At 40.5% G+C, this 13,282-nt stretch overlaps 1 protein-coding gene across 1 annotated transcript; it reads right to left on the bottom strand.

Annotated features, from left to right (window-relative positions):
• Window positions 1-9,903: 9,903 nt before the first annotated feature.
• On the bottom strand, window positions 9,904-12,279 carry LOC118236356 (POU domain, class 4, transcription factor 3-like). Its single transcript, XM_035434649.1, has 2 exons — window positions 12,021-12,279; window positions 9,904-11,655 (listed from the first exon to the last, which is right to left on the bottom strand). Exons 1-2 carry the CDS (start codon window positions 12,138-12,140, stop codon window positions 10,771-10,773), a joined length of 1,005 nt encoding a protein of 334 aa, XP_035290540.1. The 5' UTR covers window positions 12,141-12,279; the 3' UTR covers window positions 9,904-10,770.
• Between the last annotated feature and the right edge of the window lie 1,003 nt (window positions 12,280-13,282).

The following is a 13,282-nucleotide window of genomic DNA, read 5'->3' as shown; positions in this document are numbered from 1 at the left end:
CACAGGTAAATCAAGGAAAAAACAAACAAAAGAAACCAGGGTACAAGCATAATTATCAATAAACAGACAAAGATATATATATATTATAGTACCATAGGTTGCATTCTTTGGTGACTGACATCTGTATGCTCGTGCTTAAATTCTCAGAGAGGTTGATATTTGTGCGAGACAATTAAGCATTCTCGGAAGAATGTCTCAAAATCAACCAATGCCAGTCTCGGTCTCTGCTCCTGAATCCCATCTGAAATGTGTGCTTTGGGTTGAAGAGTGCCGTCTACAGGTGCAGACCCACAGTTCTGGAGTCTTTAAAGATTCTGTAAGGAGGAATGGTCAAGGACTCCCACAAGTTTGATCCCCAATCTCATAAAATGCTTCTGAAAATAACTCGGTTGTGTTATTCTGAAGAAGGGAGGGTTGCACAGAACCCTGAAAGCACTGAAAACCCAGAGTCAACATTTTCTTGACGCATCTTTTTACAGAAATAAAATCATTACTTTTCTCGACACTTTTGTTAGATATACATATATATATATATACCTTTTTCTCAGTTTTGCACGCGTTGCTTTTTATGCTCATTTCATGCACACGTTTTCATATACGCATATATTTCCAGGGTGCCAGCCGTTTTGGAGGGAACTGCATATCCTGCACTAAAAATAAATTGTCTTGTCAGCAGATTTTTTTTTTTTTTTACCTCCGATCGCCTCAATCTGATGATGGCCATCTCTCCACTTCCTGCCCAAACGCACAGTGATAATATTAATCGGGCAAAGCATCAGCGATTCTAGCGATGGCGTTGCCTGCCCACGCCGTGGGGCTTCTGGTGGCCTTGCATTCTGACAGCATGAGCAATAGAAGGCTTGAAGCTTGCAGATAATTTGGTATTGTCAAAATGTCTGATTTAAATGTCTGGTGTACTTGGGAATCTGAACAACAGGCAATCGCAAATGATAATCTGACTAATTAAGGAATAGCCTTATGGCTGAGGAAGCTCGCCAACAGGCTTTTCAGAGAGGCCTTCATCATTGTGCAACTTCAGAAATACTTTAATGTCTCTTGTGAGGCACTAGGGGGCACTGCAGCACCCTCAGCGTGCCCTTTGCCATGCCTATGTGGAGCCAAATCGTAATTATGGCCTACTGGGCCTACTGAGATGTCATTAATGAATGAGCAATATCTGAATGGTAGACTCCACTTTGCATGTACTGTACTTGTCTCTTATGTACCCCAGTGTTTTTGGGTCCTTTTCAAAGTGTTCATATTTAACCCTTTAAGGTGTGAGGATCTCAAATATGTGATTAGAATGTTCTTAACTGGACATTCTAATGCTGATGTAACAACCACAACTGGTGATTTAAAGCAATGGAGTTCTAGAACAATGACTTTTGACATTTTTTTTTTTTTTTGGAGGGGGGGGGGAATTCCAAATAACCTATGGTGTGAAAACAATGTGGTGCAGTTCATACTGACTGATGTAGTAAATTTTGCACGTCTTATAAAAACAGAAACAAAAACAGAAAGTGAGAGAGGCGGCGTTGGGTGAACAGGTCGGTATTTTAAATTGGGATTTGAATGTAGAGATACTGGCGGTGTGTGTGTGTGTGTGTGCAAAGCACAGGAATGCTGTCGGCACCCCCACACTTATTCCTGTGGCCTTTCCGAGTGTGTCTCACGTTTGATTGATGACAATGCTTGAGTTTGACGGTCTCGTTTGATCTACCGGATTAACCACGTTTCCAAAGCTCTTTGAATGTTAATTGAATGCTGAGGCCTTGGCATTTTGCCAGCTCCCCAGTTTGTCCCAACTCACTCACCCCCCCCCCCCCCATTCCCCGTACCCCGGGATTTGGAGCTTTGCCCCAGGCATGCTGTGAGGCTACGACCAGGGGGACGGAATCAGATTCTGCTTCGGGACGATCCCACACCCCCCTGAGGACCTCCGTAGTCTTTGTGTGTGTCAGCCGTTTCAAACTCTGAACATCTAAACGTTGAAATGTTGGTCAAAAAGTGAACAGGCCTGAAATAATTGATAATAATTAAACAGGATTAAAAAAAGAGAGCTTGTTTTTCCTTTTCTGCTCTCTCTTATTATGGTGAATAACGAGGAAAGAAGAACAATCAATAGCCTGCTTCTGGTATGCATATTTATTTTTCTCTTGGTTATGTGAGTATTTCACTACCAAGAGCAACACTGTTGCCTCAGTTATTTACAATAGAATCTAATTAGCTTGTAAAGGACCTCTTGTGAGATTAAAATGCCGCTAATGAAAGTGTTGTTAAGAGACATGAATGAAGAAGGTGCATCCTATCTTGAGATTGTCAAATCAGTGTTTTTTTTTTCTTTTTCTTTTTTTCATTATTGGATTAGTTGCCATTGGAAAGAACATTCTTTGTCAATATTACATGCACGTCTGCAACTAGAGGTTTAAATCACAGCTTTGTCTTGTAGGCTTCCGAAACTGACAGATGGTGACAGATAACTGACAACCTGTTATGACATTATCTGCTTGACCTGATGTAGTATCTGATACAATGTCTGAACCTATGCTGTATATGACCGTGAATCTGGCATAAAGTGAAAGCCTAATTCTGACGATAGTTTTTAGGGGTCCAAGCTGAGACTCCATTGTTTTTGTCATTGATTTTTTCCCCATCCACCTTGTAACTGTAAGCTGTAAGAACTGTAAGCTGAAATAGCCCAGAATCGCCAAATTTGGTAGGCTTCTTCGGATGGTTGAACTCCTGGGTCCCTTAACCCTCCTGTTCTGTTCATTTTTTAGGTACAGCAAAAATGTTCCCGGGTCAATCCCCATACAGGGGGGGTTTGCAAATACATGAAATGAACCATTTTCATTTAAAATGTTGATTACACTAATTAAGGCCAGTAGAAGAAGTTTCATACTGAAAAAATAATTTTAAGTATTTTTCCTAGATTTTCAAACTTTAAAAAGGGTCAATTTGACCCGCAACATAACAGGAGGGTTAAATTATGGCGCAGATTGAACACCTGGTGGCGCTATGGTGTACCTGGCAAAACTTTGACTCATTTTGACTAATTACTACTAATATTACTACTGCTGATAACCTACTGCTCAATGATGAGCCTGAAAGGGGCAAATGGTCTGTTTACATCATCAGGCATTACTGTGTTCCTCTGTTGTTGATTTTTTCTTTTTTCTTTTTTTTCAGGTGGATGAGCGGCAGTCTGATGCTCTTCGGCTCCCCTTGTTCCAGCCGTATGATTGGAGCAGACTGGAAATGGACACGTCTGGGTTGTGGAATGAAGATGGGGAGCCTCCAGAAGGCAAGGGATGGTGGGTGAGTGGCTCTGCTGTTCGTGTGTGGGTGGGTGGGGGGGGGGGGGGGGGGGGGGGGGGGGGGGTCACACTGCCCCCCCCCCCCCTTACAAACAATTTGTTGACCTGCATGGCTACAAGGCTGATTGATGTCTAGTCATGACACATGAAGCAGCTAGTCATGCACATTTTCTTTTTTGTTGTTGCATATAATAGATCATTGTTTCATACTCATTGAATTACCTCAAATAACTCATTTCTGTCCCACTAATCGACGTCATACTGACCTTCATGACTGCTGTTGATTAGATGGATAACCAACGTCAAAATGTTTGGTGGGTGACAATGAATGAACCCTCACTCTAGGACCCTAAGTTTATTTAAAAAGAAGTTTATTAATATTTCGCGTGTGAAACAAAGTTCAACACGATGTTGTGCTTGACCTTTTAAGATCACAGACATGTGGTTAGGATGCTTAACTGAACATTTTAATGCTGACATAACACCCACTACTGGCAATTGAAAGAACCCGAGTTCCAGAACAGACTTTGGATTTAACAAAAACGGAAGAAAAACCTTACTCTTCAATGGGTCTAATTAGAGCCGCCAGAAAGTTGCTGTCTGACATTTTGCAGCTCCTTTTGTTTGAGCGTCAGCTCAGGGCGAGCGATAGTGAAAAAAGCTGAGTGGCGGTCACATCTTTAAAAGGAAAGTTTGTGGGTGTGACTTCCTAGTGGTCGGGCGACATGTTAGGGAACATCTTCGCGGGTGACGGTTGAAAAGGTTTCCTGGGTGACGGTAATAGGAGGAGACTAATAAAATTCAGCGTGGGACCCAACCGACTCCATTTTGGTCATATTCTCCGTTTTTTGCTGCTGGCATTTTATGAATAATAGAGGGGGCGATGACTTGGTTCTGCTGTCTCCCCTCCCCCTCACTGCCAAACTGCAAACCCCAACCACCCACCACCCCAGTTTTTACTTCCCAGAGCTAGAACACGCTTCCTGCCCAGGAGGACGGAACGAGACAGTACACCGTCCGGAAGGCAGTCTGCAGCAATTAAACTGCGCTCTCATTCCCATTCTGTCACGACCCGTTTCCGTCGCAGAAACTTCTCAAGCAAACTTTGCTTTCTCGGTACCTGCCTGAACGTCTCAGTTCACTTCAACAGTCTTTGAGCGAAATCCTTTAAAATATATCATGCTGTGTGAAAGTGGTTTTATTTTTATTTTATTTTAGTTTCTCACTTCACAGTAATGCTAATAAGAGAGATATGATCCAAATTTGCATGATCTTTCATTGTGTCATATACATTAAGTTTTATGCTGCGCATGTACTACGTTGGCCCTGAAAAGATATTGAGCACATGAATGTATTTCAAACCGCTGCTTTATTTATTTCTTTCTGTTTTAAGATTTGTATACGTTTTTTTTCTTCTTTTGTATTCAGTCTATGTGTAATATTAGCAAGATTGGCCGTTTGGGATAGAAACAGAGAAAAACTGGGATAGAAACTTTGTCTCCACTGACCTCACTGCAAGCGTATGACGCTATCAGTCGGTATATTAACATAATTAATTATTCACACCTTCTGCACTCCCCGAGAAGATATCCTGCAACCACGTTCAAGTTCTCAGGTGTTTTTTTTTTTTTTTGTTTTTTTTTTAATCCTCGGTCCTGCAACTTTCTGACTGATCTTTGAATATCGATTTCGGTTTATATAGATTTTCTGTGGGTGCCGGTCTGCCGGGGCCCCCGCTTTACCCAGTTGGTTATTTTATGTGTCAGCGCCAGGGATTTTCGTGGGAACAACCGGGCTGAAATTTCCTGAAGACTAGGGATGGGATCCTGTAAAGGGACGCCGCGTGGCACTTCCGTTTTTAAAAAAATCACATTTTAACGGACGCGCTGTGTGCAGTGAACACACATATTTTGAACTTCAGTGACAGTCTCCTTCACGGTGAATCAGTGTAAGGGAATGTGTGGACCCAGCGCAACGCCAACAAAGAAAGCAGGCCTAGCTGACCTTAAAGGAACGATTCTCTTCTAATGGCGTGACTTCGAACGGCAAGGCAGTTAGGTCACCCCCTGTCAGTCAGGGTGTCTACCGGAGGAGGTGAGGGGGCTAACGCGGTCTGTTGCGCTTCGCCCGGATGTTGGTTTTGAAACCAGCTGCGGCAAAGCGCTGCGAATTTCGTCTGCCAGGATGGGGACGGAGAGGTGTCGCGTGATGAAAGAACTTCTGTGTCCACAAAGCAGCCATCGCAGCATATCAGCGCTGTGTTTAATCATACCAAGCTGCTTTCTGAGGTTCTGTCAATCTCAAAGCCACATCTATTGTTTTGAATTAATAGCCTGAATAATGCCATTTCCTCCCCTCCTGCTGGGGGGAGTATATAGTACGTAGGTTGTTTGGTTGTGTGCTTCTTTCATCTCACTGGAACAGGGGATGAGGGGGGAACGCGGAATATTAGAATAAAGAACGGAAAACCTGTACTCGGTGTCCATTGGTCACCCACCTGTCACCCCGCAGAAATGTGATTCCATGTGGCTGGGATTCGACTGCCTGTGTTCCCCCCACCCACTGTATGAATAAATAAATAAATAAATAATCTATCAAAGGTTTTCTTTTTTGAAAAGGAGATCCAAGGAGATATCTGTATCCATTATTATCATTAATTGTTGAATTCATTCAATAATAATAATAATGAATGCGGAGAATTGCATCTCCTTTTCAAAAAAATAAAATATTTGATCGACACAAACGTTGGCAAAGAACATGGGAGAAGTATTTATTAATTAATTAATTTATTTATTTATTTATTGCTTATTTCAGACTGATTCCATACCAATTTTTAAGACCCAGAGAATGCAGCTTGTGTGATTGTTACTAAATAAATACATACATTTAAATTCCCATTCAACGGCACAACTTTTTCGTAGTTTAAATCCACATAATCTATTTAGATACACTGACCAGGAAACGGAACCCCCCTCCCTTACCCGTATTTGCTTTCCCCGTGGAAGTCTGCATGTTAACCTAAACCAATTGTGTGCTCTTAATCACGCTTTAATCATATTTAACTTCAAAGGGAATTATTTATGGGCAGTGCTCTTCCCTTTCAGCAGAACGATGCGCTCAACATGGTGATGCTCCTGTGAGAAAAAAAAAACCCAAAACATTTCATCTTGTGGGTGCATCTGAAGCTTCTGCAGGGGAGAACATAGCACGAGGGCTTTTAATGTTTCTAATATATATTTTATATTTTAATGTTGAATCACCGCGCGGTCAGCTTACATGTTGATTAATGGTCCATTTAAAAACTGAACAGACATAATTCTGAACGGGAATAGATGCATCTCTCTCTCTCTCTCTCTCTCTCTCTCCTTTTATTTTAAGAATAATTCCTTTAAAAAAAAAAAAAACATGCAATGAGTCTCATGAATAATGAACTCCGATTAAATCTTATCGCTTTCCACTCTTAACTCTGGGTTAAAAGTTTAATACAATATTCTTACTAGAGCTCTGGGGGAGGGGGCTAATGGCTTTGACGTCTTGTAAGCCTACATCAGTAATCGCTATAAATTTTTGATATGTTCAGGCGTCAAATGAGGAGCGTGGACGGAGAGTTTACGATAAGTAGCCTCCTAATGTAGTCTCCATTCTACCCAAATGCAGTTTTTGATATGGATATTTTGTGAATAAACAAAACGAATATCAATATCGCAATTAAATAATTGTTTAACAATCATTCAGGAGGTGCTCTTAGGAACCAAGCGAAGACCGTTATTTTGTTATTTCAGCACTATGACCTGTTATTAGGCGAGAGTCGCCATCAATATGACGCTTGATAAATTTAGGCTTAACACGGTCAATAATTCAATTGGCAATGCGGTTACTGTAGGCATTTCAGGTTTGTACATGTGCAATTCAGTCCTCAAACACGTCCGTTAGGAATGGAGCAATATGGTAACCTTTGCGGAAAGTATTTCCCAAAAAAAATGTTTTTGGGCGAGTTAAGAACAAAAATGTTCCGGAAGTAATTTTGGGAGAAAATGTTTTATTTTCATCTGCAATAAATCAAGGCGTTCGTCATTTTAGGAAGTAATCTGCCTTTGATTTTAATTAACCAACGTATGAAATCTTCAAAAAAAAAAAAAAAAAAACCCATAAAGTCCACTTGTCTTAAAACATATAGGTTTATTTTAGTATGGTTTTTAATCTATTTTCAGAAATTCTCTCTTCAGTTTCTCGTTCAACTATAACCTAAATGCCCTAGTCATTAACTGAGCTACGTGAGACTTGATAAACGGAGTTAGCGATTCTGACGTTAAGGCAATAGATTATGCATTGCGTCAAGGCTGCCTAAAATTGGCTTAAGTCCGTCAGCTCAGTTTCCGCTGTCCTTGTCCTTAAATGATCCATCAGCACGTCTCTCACGCGAAATTGAAAGCATTTCTAAACGGCAATCTCACCAGAAACGCTTTAAACTGTGGGTTACAAATAGCATAACAGTATTACACCAAGTTTATACAGTCTAATACAGTGCAAGCCCTCATAAATCATTTTTAAATATAGCATTTACCTACTTTTCGTAATGATCACGGAAATCCAGCTAGTGAAATCAATTGGTATGCAGTAAAGCCTAAACACAAAATAAGATATATCTGTTTTAACCTCTTTGTACTGACTGCGTTTCAGTGGAACCTTATATGGGACTGTAGGCTATATGGCGTCAGAAAAGGATCACTCGAAAAGCTACCATTTTATGTGTTGACATTTCCGGCAATATTCGAAATACTGAATATTTTAAGAAGCAACTGGGAACTTTCATTGCTTAGGCTAGGTTTTTTTTTTTTTTTTTTTTTACATTTGGTTTTCAGTTAAGGTAGCCTACAATTTTATTTGTCTACCGATTGAGAGCCGTTCGGTTGTTAGATTCAACAGGTCAATGACTTAATTTCAAATCTTACAGAATGGATGTCTCAAGATTACACTATTTATATTTATCTATTTATCGAATTATGATAATTAAACTGTTAGAATACAAAGATTATTATCAATAGTCAAACTGGAAGTAAGACTGTAGGCTAGTCTACATTACGCAAGTACCTACGCATGAATCAGCATGATTTGAAATTTAGTTGTAACCTTTTATATTCGGAAAAAGTAAACGTAGGCTATCTCATATGTAAATGGATCATTACTGTTGTTAGTCAGTCAAAATTTTAAATTTAGCCTGATCAGTGACCTAGTTCTGTATAGGCTACCCATTAAAATATGCTACTCAGATAGTTCTGTTGTTATATTCAAATACATCAAAATCCAAACAAGGCCATCACACAAATTGACAGATAAACAAATCATTTCTTTCTACGTGCACTGTTAATAGGCGGACAGAGTTGATACGGGTCTATTGGTCAACACATGCTATGGCGTGACGACGACGTTTAATTTCACTTTAACTGAAAGTGGACAATTTGGAGCGTCTTCTTAAAAATGTGGTAAATAAGGCCTACAATTCATGCCTTATTAAACTGAATTATTTTTAAAAATAATAATAAAATAATATAGCCTAACTAAAAAATAGGCATTGCGTGAAAAATATCCAGCACCAATGGCCTACTACAAATGTAGCATACCTGTAGCAGACAATAAGCCTACCATATTGAAAATTTCACATGAACGTTTACCTGCAGATTTTTTATAACGTCATAACTAAAAAGATATAGCCAACAGTCGAAATGCCATTGAGAATAATAGGCTATGTGACTTTGAAGTAAGCAGGGACAGCTGAAAAAAACCCTGCACAAATAATTGTTATATCTTAGCCTACCTGAAATTATAAAAGCCGCTGTCATCCCACGAGTCTTAAATGCACATTCGCGTCTGCGGTTTGAACGTCTCAGTGTCCCGTTTTATACCAATATAGCCTACGATTAATATTGCATCGCCATGATTTAATAATTTCAAACGGCACAATATCACGCAATTGCATTCACGAATTCATTATTCAAGGAGGGAATATGAACTAGGTGGTGCTGATTAAATAGACTCTGGAACGAGCCCCGAGCTTAAATTATTTCCGTTCAGATACGTATGATCCAGCCTGTCTTTAATTTTTAACTTTTACGCGATCAGATTTTTTTGAAACGGTTGGATAAGTAGCCTATGCAGAATTTTTTTTTTACTGGCGTCATTAATTTTTTAATAGTAATAACGCTCGGAGCGCTCATAAATAATATACGCTTCGGTTTTCTGGGAAACACGCGGCATTACAATGATTTTGGTGCTTCTCTGTTGACTTCTGCATGACTTAGGTAGACATCGGCAACTTACGCCCATGTCGTTTTCATAACAAAGGCGAAAAATCGAGCATAAATATCGTGTGAATGTTTATTTGCTTCTAATAAGTGGAAATGGGATGAATAACGAGCAATGCAGTAACACATGTTGACAATAATAATAATAATAATAATAATAAACAATTGTTGCTGTTAATAAAGACAAAAGAACTGATGACCTTTTTAAAAAAATATTAATTTATTAATTGAGGCTCAAATTCATACACTTGATCAAGCGAAATTGAAACGTGGAAATGGGAATTTTCATTTTTTCATTGTGCTTTCATAGTATTATCCAGTGTACATCAACGAAAACATAACACATGGGTGAAACTATGTGTGAACTAAGTGTTTAAAGTTTCGGTGTCGCTTGTTGAGTTTTCTATAATAGGCAACTCAGTCATCCTGGTCGCATTATAGCTTAAAATCTATAAAATGCTTTACTGTTTACCAAAAAGCTTCACTCCACTCAGAAGTGGGCAGTCAATAGTTTTTTTTTCCCCTCTGTACTATAATCACGGTGTGAATCGTTTAATAATGTAGGCTACATGCCTTAGCCTTTTTCATCGAGTCGTAATCGTACAGTTGAAGTGACCTGTCCATGGTCCTGAATCAGAAATTCTTAATCAGATCCAGCCAGACCAGACATGCACTTAGACTCTTAAGACGCTCCGTGTACTCGATTCAGGACCAGCCTTTTTTTTTTCTTTCCGTGAAAGATTCAGAAATTCATAAAAACGATTTCATCCGCCGTAGCACAGTGAACGGTATTGTATTAGTCAAATACATTTAAATGGACATTTATATAGTACGAAATATAAATATGATAATACAATACAGTATTTCAGTTCGGAGAAAATACAATCAAGAACATGGAGACAACAAACTTATTCAAAGTGACACGTGGTTTACCTTGCTTTACGATACATAGGCTATTACGATGAAGTTAAACAAGTACCTTTATGTGCTAAATGGTGGAAAAAGTGCTATAAGATAAGCAATTTTTAACAAAGTCTCAATAAATAATCCATCCAAAGTGTACTGTACATTTCAAATCCTGTATAAAGAGACAAGACCTGTGTAAATCCCTGCTATATTATTGAAAATGTAAACAGATATTGTATAGGCTACTAGTGCACTGCTGAGTATTTCATCCGTTTTTGTTTCTGTCTTTGGTTACAAAACCAAACGCGAACCACGTTCTTTTTCAGATCCAGCTTCTCAGCGATGGCGGCGATTTTTTCCGAGGAAGGACGCGGCTGGATTGCAAAATACGCCTCCAAAGAGCGCTTTTCTGGCGCAGCGATTGAAGTACGTTTTCGCTTCCTTTCGTTGCCATTGAAAAAGTCCGGCTTGTTGTTTTTCTCTCGAAATTCCGCCTCGGCTTCCTCCAGCCAAGCTTGAAGGACGGGTTTGAGAGCAATCATGTTATTGTGCGACAGCGTAAGGGACTCGAACCTGCAGATGGTGCTCTGACTAAGCGAACCCACGCCGGGTATCTTCAGGTTGGCGAGAGCAGAGCCAACGTCTGCCTGCGTGACGCCAAGCTTGATTCGCCTTTGTTTAAACCGTTCGGCAAACGCTTCCAGCTCTCGTGGGTCTGATTCTACGCTGTTGATGCAAGCCATCCCGTTGGGCGCGGACAGAGAGTGCGGATGACCCATGCTCACGGCTTGGTGAAGGTGACCCATGGTCTGAAGGTGATGCTGGTGGGTTTGAGTTGTCATCACGGGTGGATCCGGGGCTCCCATCCCGCTCACCGACAGACTTGAGGAGATGTGGTCCAGGAGATCTCCTTCCAAGCCTTGATGGAGGTGATGGGAGGTCAAAGTTGAAGGGTGAGATATGGGCACTGTGGAGGAGGTAGAGGTGCAGGGGACACTGCTCATGGTATGGTAGGTCACGTCGGGCTTAAAATGATGGCTCTTTCCGTGAGAGACAATGTCAACAGCCGCCAAAGCTTCAGCGCGGGCCAGCAGACTCTCATCAAAGCCTCCGAATATATTGCCCTGGAGCTGCAAGGAAGAACGCGCATGCTGGAGTCAGTGGGGAATTCTGTCAACTCAGGATTAAAAAACATTTTCGAGCACGGAGAGAACCCTCCTCGGAGTACAGGTCATAAAAATTAATACGAAAGCGCGAAGGCTTTGAGAGAGAGAGAGAGAGAGAGAGAGAGGGAGAGAGAGAGAGAGAGCGGACGAAGGGAGTGAGAGAGAGAGCTGACGAAGGGAGTAAGAGAGAGAACGGAGGGAGGGAGAACGGGAGAGAGAGAGATAGAGAGAGTAAGTGTGAACAAATGTTGCTCCATCGACGGCACAAATCACACAAACCGATATTCTTCGCGAGCTCGCGCCACGATAAGCCTACTCCGGACGCATACCTGTGGGGCCGGCAGGCAGACTCTGCGCATCGCCTCCGAGCTGGAGTGCAGCCCCGGGTATTTGTGCTCGTGTAGCGCGGGGTGCATGGGGAAATGCTGCTTGCTGTTCATGGTCATCATCTTGCTTGCGCGCACCGTGCAGGCAGGTAGCCCTGGGCATGGGGTTAGGTCTGCTCTCTGGCTCTGGCTGCGGTCAGTGTGAGCTATTTCCAAACGAGGCTCTCTGCATCTCTCCCCCACCTGCTACTTTTCTCATCTTACAAGCGGCGCGCGAGGAACTGGGTTGGCAGCAGTGCGCAAGCGTAATGCACGCAAGTAGACAAGGAAAAGACACGGGATGACCCATTATAAACCCGCTTCGTTTCCAACATTTGTATAACAACATTTTAACCTGTATACCATGTAGTAGCCTACTGGTATTTCATATTTTCATATGGCCAGGAAAGCTATACCGTGCGTAAACACCGTTGATGGACCCTTTTATTTTATTTTTATTTTTTTCTGCACATAATCCGTTAAAGTCTGGCATAGCCATTGATCACTTCTGAACTTCCTGGGTCGACCATTCTATAGGCATAAGTAGCCTACCTGAAGCTATTACCACCCCTTCCAAAAAGCTGCCGATTCATTCCCTATAGACACATTTTAGAATGAGAAAAAATCGAATTAGAACATTTAAAAAAATGTTACAGATACAGGACAAATGGTTCCTGGTATTAGAAACAAAATGATTATATGGTTGAATTAACTGGATAAATGTGGAGCGCAGTGGAATCGTTGGATAATTAGGATATATTGAGCTGCGTGGCATATAGGTATCTGTTCACGCAATGAACAGTTTTCGTGTTTTGAGATCACGTATACAATTTTATACTGCTGACTTCTCTGTTGAAGACCTTGGGCTAACCCGGATATGCAACAGCGTACACTGTTCTAACGAACCAATCAGCACATTATTTACATATCTGAATAATCCATTTTTGATTATATATATATATATATATATATATATATATATATATATATATATATATATATATATATATTTCGAATATTTTATAAATAATGAGTATATATATATATATATATACTAATTATTCATAAAACATTCGAAGGAAATCGTGTATATTTTATGAAACCCAAATGTTTACACGACCATTACAAATAAATTTAAGACAAGCTATTGCATAGAAGAACTTGATGAATATATGATTAACAGAAATACATTTAAAAATTCCGGCCTATTCATGCTGCTATTTAAT

Source organism: Anguilla anguilla, chromosome 9, assembly GCF_013347855.1.
Source record: "Anguilla anguilla isolate fAngAng1 chromosome 9, fAngAng1.pri, whole genome shotgun sequence".
NCBI classification, from domain to species: Eukaryota; Metazoa; Chordata; class Actinopteri; order Anguilliformes; family Anguillidae; genus Anguilla; species Anguilla anguilla.
The sequence above is the reverse complement of the archived record's forward strand: the minus strand, read 5'-3'. Positions and strand labels throughout refer to the sequence as shown.